At 40.1% G+C, this 6,959-nt stretch overlaps 1 protein-coding gene across 1 annotated transcript; it reads left to right on the top strand.

The window, feature by feature from the left end:
- The first annotated feature begins 2,323 nt into the window (after positions 1–2,323).
- LOC145391613 (uncharacterized) lies at positions 2,324–6,754 on the top strand. Its single transcript, XM_080266156.1, has one exon. The coding sequence runs from the start codon at positions 2,324–2,326 to the stop codon at positions 6,752–6,754; it is 4,431 nt and encodes a 1,476-aa protein (XP_080122282.1).
- The last annotated feature ends 205 nt before the right edge of the window (positions 6,755–6,959 follow it).

Here is a 6,959-nt window from a genome sequence, read left to right as displayed (position 1 = left end):
AAAGGAAACATTTTTTTTTTATAGTATGAAAAGAGGGAAGGTCCCAGGAAAACACAGAATAGGAGCAGATTTACTGTCGGATGTATGAGTAGAAGTACAAAACAAGCTTGCCCACTTATTTACTCAGTGTACAAAAAAGGAGGAAATTCCCAAAATACGATGTAATACAATAGTCATTTCGCGTTACAAACAAGTCGACTCAAAAGATCTTAGAAACTATTGAATTATTTGGAAAATCTTCAATAATGTCCATACAAACAGAATAACAACAAATTTGGAAGAAAACCAACCGCATGAGCAGGCAGGAGTCCGAATCGGATGTTTGACTACTGACCATCTGCCCACAATGAATCAGCTACCTGACAAAACTACAGAATATGGTAAACCACTGTGCTTAGGTTTTATCGATTACGAAAAGGCTTTTGCCTCAGTGAAGCATATAGCCTCCTATTTATAAATTCATTCCAGGAACAAGGAGTAAATGAGAATATTGTAAAACTGCTCAAAAACATATACACAGAAGAAAATACTAGCCTACAGTTAATTTACATAACGACACGGGAAAAAAAAAAAAAAAACTAGATTGAGAAGGACGGGCGACAAGGAGATACAATTTCACCAATATCATTGACAGCATACATAGAAAGTATTTTCAGAAAGCTAGAGAGGGGAAAAGAAAAAGAGTAAACATAGATGTACAGTAGAAAAGCTAAACCGTTTAAAATTTGTAGATGGGATTGTCATAATCTCAGAAACAACAATGATATTGCAAGAAAGGTTAAATGGCCTAAACAGAGAAAGTCTCAAAGTAGAGCTAAAGATGAACTGGAGTAAAATTCATGTTTAATCCAAATACATCAAACGGCATCATCACAACAAGCGAAGAAACTCTTGAAGAAGTCGAGGAGTACAAAAATTTAGGGCATATACTAAACCTAATTAAAGAGCATGATAGCAAAATAAAAAGCCACATTACAATTTGATGGAAAGCTTTTAGTAAACATACAGACATCAGGAAAATTAGCTTGCCAATATGTATGAGACGAAAAGTATATAACGAATGTGTTGTCCCAGCAATGACGTAAGGTTCTGAGACCTGGAAACTGGCCAAATAGATGAAAAATCAACTAATCCGTTCTCAAAGAGCAGTGGAAAGGCCACAGTTGGGAATATCTTTAAGAGGCAGTAAAAGAACAACTTGGATGAGAGAGAGCAGACTAAGGTCAGAGATCTTATAGAAAAAAAAAAAAAAACACAGAAATGGACGTGGGCATCATGTAGCATGAATAGAGATAGCCAATGGAGCACCAGGCTGACTGACTGGATTCCAAGAGACTGTAAATGTGGCAGTATATATATATATATATATATATATATATATATATATATATATATATATATATATATATATATATATATATATTGTTACGTGGGTGGCAATGACACGGCACGGCTCACCCGACCACCTACAAGTGCCTGATCTTTACATGTAATGTCACCACCTTCACTAGCGATCTCGGAATGCTGTTGGGACAAAGACCGAACGACTGGACCATGCTGCAGCACACTTGCTATGTTGACAAGGGTTGTGGATCCAGGGCTTGAGGATTCGGACTCATTCGAATTCTAAACAGATTTGTAGTGGGAGCTGGTGAAGAGGGAATGAGCAGAACTACCTTGGACTGTGAAGGGAGAGGGTGACGAGGGCTGGTCGGTGGTCGGCGGAGCCGGGTTGTGGTTTTACATCAATATATATATATTTATCTGTATTTGTGAGTGATATTATCTGCTGACCCATATAGCAGAACTTTGTATATTTCTATGTTATGTTTATTATTCGGTGTGTAATTTGATTCATGCTTTATTGTGGTAAATAGTGTTGGTGAAAGTAAATACAGGTTTTAGGGAATGAGGATTTTTAATGTAGCCTGAAGGAAAAGGAACACAAGGATTCCTAACCAATGATTTGATACTAGATTTGTTTTGTGGGTTCTGTTACGCACCTTGTTCGGGATCAGCCGGTGTCTGCTCAGAACTAAAGCTACGTGACAAAATTGGGGGCCTGTCCGGGAGCCTTTTGCTCCTTTTGCTACTTTATTGCACTGTTTTAATTGTGTTGATCTAATGTGTATTTGAATTTTAAAGAAGGTATTAGTAACTCTTCAAAATGACTTTTGATGCTGAGCAATTCCTTCAGTCACCTACAGTGGAGATTTTAATTGATTTGAAGAAGGCAGACTTACTTAAAATTGCTGAAAAGTTGGATTTTAGTGTAAGGAAAAGTTGGTATAAATTTCAAATTAGGAATGAATTGATAAAGTATATGGTGGATGAAGAATTGCTCCATAAGGGTGCACTCGATTATATAGAGCATGATGGTGATATGGTGAGGATAAAGGAACTAGAACTAGAGAATCAGTACCGTATGAGAGAACTAGAGGTTCAGAGAGAAATTAAATTAAAAGAGTTGGAGCTTAGAGCAACAGCACCATCCACGGTTCCTTTTAACATAGCTAGCAATGCGAAATTGGTTCCGCCATTTCAGGAAAATGCAGTGGATAATTATTTTAGATATTTTGAGAAAGTCGCAGTTAGTTCGGGTTGGCCGAAGGAACACTGGACAGTGCTACTCCAGTCTGTGTTAACTGGTAAAGCCCAAGAAATATACATGTCTATGTCTGTTGATGACTGCCGTGATTATGAGAAAGTGAAAAGTGCTGTGTTGAAAGGGTACGAATTGGTGCCTGAAGCTTACCGACTGAAATTTCGAAATCTGCTGAAAAGGGATGATCAGAGTTTCTTGGATTTTGCAAGAGAAAAAGAAAGTCTGTTTGGTCGATGGTGTGAGAGTGAAAATGTGGGTCGTGATTATGATAAGCTGTGCCAGATGTTACTCGTTGAGGAATTTAAGAGGTGCTTACCTGATCGAATTAAGGTATATTTAAATGAAAACAGGGTAAAGGTGTTGAATGATGCTGCCAGAATGGCAGAGGATTATGCCCTGATCCATAAAATGCATAGTGTAGTAGGTACTGGAAACTTTGTAGAACCACAGCCTACTCCACTGACAGGTAAGAATGAGTTCACAAGTGACAAAAGAGAGACCGCCAGCCCTAGTCGTAACTCTACTAGTGATAAAAGGAAGCCAGTAAGATGTTTTAACTGTAAATTGATGGGTCATACTGTTAATAATTGCTGGTTCTTAAAAGATAAAAAGTCCAAGGATGTTCCAACAGCTCTTGCCAGTATTAAAAGTATAAAGGATGTAAAAACTCCAGTAGATGTCAATATGCTTGTAGAAGATACATGTAAGATGGGTAATGTAAGAGATGAATTTAAGCCATTTTGTTCAGAAGGAAGTGTGTCCCTGCGTTATGATGAAAATGGTAAAAAGCCTGTGGTTATATTGAGAGATACAGGGGCGGTGCAGTCACTGCTGCTGGAAGGTGTGTTACCACTATCTAGGGAGACTTCTGATGCTAATGTTGTTTTAGCAGGCATTGAGTGTGGGCACATGACTGCTCCATTATATAAAGTTCATCTCGAATGTAAATTCCTTGATGCAGATGTAACTGTAGCAGTGGTGCCTAAGTTACCAATGGAAGCTGTATCATTTGTATTGGCAAATGACTTGGCAAGAGATATGGTATTTGTTAACTCCAAACTGAAGGTAGCTGTTCTAAGTACTCCAGACCTAAACAGCGGTGAGCTGGAGGAAGCAGACGCCACGGAGGTGTTCCCCGCCTGTGCGGTCACGAGGGCCATGCAACTGGCCGTGCATGTCAGACCCGATCCACTGGACCACGAATCCCATCAGGCAGCCGATGTGAGTCAGTGTGCATCTTATCCATCCAAGGTATGTGGACTAGATGGAAATGTGGAGGGTGACGAGATAGCCTCATTATTCAATCACGAGACTGACAGTGATAACACCAAGCTAAGTAATTTTCTTGTTGAAAAAAGCAGGCTTATAGATCAGCAAAGATGTGATGCAGAACTGCGTAAGATTGCTGAACTAGCTATGTCAGAAGAGGAAGTGTCAGGTGTCCCTACGGGGTACTATAAGAAGGGTGGCGTGCTAATGCGTAAGTGGAGGCCTCGTCACGTGGCTGCAGGAGATGAGTGGCATGTCATACACCAGGTTGTGGTCCCCGCACCGTACAGGTCCCAGGTTCTCAGCCTTGCACATGACTCACCGTTGTCAGGTCATATGGGAATTAACAAGACTTGTAGGAAAATAATGAACCACTTTTATTGGCCGGGGTTACGGAAAGATGTTGCAAAATATTGTAAATCGTGTCACCAATGTCAGGTTGTGGGAAAACCCAATCAGAAAATACCTGTTGCACCTCTGTACCCAATTCCTGCTATTTCTGAACCTTTTAGCCATGTAATTGAAGACTGTGTTGGTCCACTTCCGAAAACTAAGTCTGGTAATAATTATCTCCTCACTATTATGTGTTCCTCCACCCGATACCCTGAGGCAATCCCCTTACGTAAGATCAGTGGCAACAAAATTGTCCAAGCATTAACCAAGTTCTTTTGCACGTTTGGACTGCCCAGAGTAATACAGACTGATCAAGGCAGTAACTTCCTCTCCCGAGTGTTCCAGTCAGCAATGCAACAGATGGGCATAGAACACCGTGTGTCAAGTGCGTATCACCCAGAGTCGCAGGGTGCGTTGGAAAGGTTCCACCAAACGCTAAAGAATATGGTGCGAATTTGTTGCCATGAGAAGGATGATCAGTGGGATGAAATGATTCCATTATTGTTGTTTGCAGTCAGGGAATCGGTGCAGGATACACTGGGGTTTAGCCCGTTTGAGCTGGTGTTTGGGCATGAAGTGAGAGGTCCACTTAAGATGTTAAAAGAGAAATGGTTAAGTGATGATTCTGAAACTAATGTGTTAAAACATGTAATGGACTTTCGCATGAAACTCAACAGGATGTGTGAGCTGGCAAGAGCGAACCTCTGTGACTCCCAGAGACGGATGAAGACGTGGTACGACAAAGATGCTCAGTCACGAACATTTTCACCTGGTGATAAGGTACTAGTCTTCCTGCCCGTCCCTGGGCAGTCACTGAAGGCACGCTATTTCGGACCCTATGTGATTGAGAAAAAGCTAAGTGATCTCAATTATGTTGTTAAAACTCCGGATAAACGTAAAGAGTCAAGGCTTTGTCATATCAACCAGATAAAGAAATATATAGAACGTAGAGGTGAAGAGCCTGTTGAAAACTGTAAAGATGTAATCATGCTTCATGATGTAAGGGATGTGACTGATGATGGAGATGAGAAAGATGATCCTCTAGCTAATGTACCTCACTCCAAGTTAGTTAATTCAGACATACTAAATAATCTACAAGAAAAACTTGGACACTTGGATTTAACTAAACAGCAGCAGCTGGCTACATTAATATCGGACTTTGCTTGCCTGTTTTCTGATGTTCCAGGTCACACACATTTAATTTATCATGATATTGATGTTGGCAAAAATAGTCCTGTGAAGCAGCATCCGTACAGAATTAATCCTACTAAGCATAATCAGTTAAGGGATGAAGTCCAGTACATGTTAGAAAACGGGATTATAGAGCAAAGTGTAAGTGGTTGGAGTTCACCATGTATACTGGTACCTAAGTCTGATGGTGGGATTAGGTTCTGCACGGATTTCAGGAGAGTGAATACTTTGACTAGAGATGATTCATATCCCATACCACGTATTGATGACTGTATTGACCAAGTTGGCAAGGCAAGGTATGTAACTAAGGTGGACCTGCTGAAGGGCTATTGGCAGATTCCCCTGACGGAAAGGGCAAGAGAAATATCTGCGTTTGTGACTCCAGATGGACTCTTTCAGTATTGTGTAATGCCTTTTGGTTTGAAAACCGCGCCTGCGACCTTCCAGCGTCTAATTAATGGTCTAACGTCGGGGTTAGATGGATGTAGAGCATATCTGGATGATATAATAATCTACAGCGAGACCTGGGATGATCACCTGGTGAGGCTGCAGGCGCTGTTTGAGAGGCTCAAGGAAGCAAACCTAACGGTAAACCTTGCAAAGAGTGACTTTGCCCATGCGCGGGTCACCTACCTGGGATATATAGTGGGTCAAGGTCAAGTAATTCCTCTAAATTGCAAGATTGATGCCATTGACAAGTTTCCAGTACCAAAGTCAAAGAGAGAGGTGATGAGGTTTCTTGGCATGGCTGGTTATTACAGAAGATTTGTTAAGAATTTTTCAGATGTAGTTGCTCCATTAACTGATATATTAAGGAAAAATGTAAAGTTCATTTGGTCAGAATCTTGTGAAAATTCATTCAAGACAATCAAAGCTATGCTGGTATCCTCACCCATTCTTAGCTCTCCTGATTTTGATAAGGGATTTATACTTTATGTTGATGCCAGTGATGCTGGTGCAGGAGCAGTGTTATGTCAGACAGACAGCAGGGGTATTGATCACCCAGTGTGTTATTTCTCTAAGAAATTCAATAAGCACCAGAAAAATTATTCTACAATAGAGAAAGAGGCATTAGCTCTAATGCTAGCCCTGAGACACTTTGAAGTCTACTTATATCCTGCTCGAGAACCTGTGAAGATCTATACTGACCATAATCCTTTAACTTTCATAGCAAAGATGAGTGGGAAGAACCAAAGGATTTTAAGATGGAGCTTAGAAATGCAGAAGTACAATTTGGATATTAACCACATAAAAGGAAAAGAAAGTATCCTTGCTGATGTTTTGTCCAGAGGATAGGTCAGATAATGATTGAAAACAGATTGTAAATAACTAAAATATATAGGTATCAATATTACTGTTATCTATGTAAAGATTTCCTCTTCAGTTGACCACCTAATGTTGCCCAGTACCTCTTCTAAGATAATGTGTGTGCTTAGTTTCCTGGTGATGAAATATATAACAAGTATATAAGAATATGTGCCGTGGGTTTTGGTTATTAAAA

The sequence above is a fragment of the Coenobita brevimanus genome, chromosome 19 (assembly GCF_032717465.1).
Source record: "Coenobita brevimanus isolate Jiangsu-jjx chromosome 19, ASM3271746v2, whole genome shotgun sequence".
NCBI classification, from domain to species: Eukaryota; Metazoa; Arthropoda; class Malacostraca; order Decapoda; family Coenobitidae; genus Coenobita; species Coenobita brevimanus.
Note: the sequence above shows the minus strand (reverse complement) of the source record. Positions and strands in the feature narration are given on the sequence as shown.

Bases quoted from the DNA above. Each gene is read 5' to 3' on its own strand.
- LOC145391613 (XM_080266156.1), top strand. From the start codon at position 2,324: ATGGTGGATGAAGAATTGCTCCATAAGGGTGCACTCGATTATATAGAG.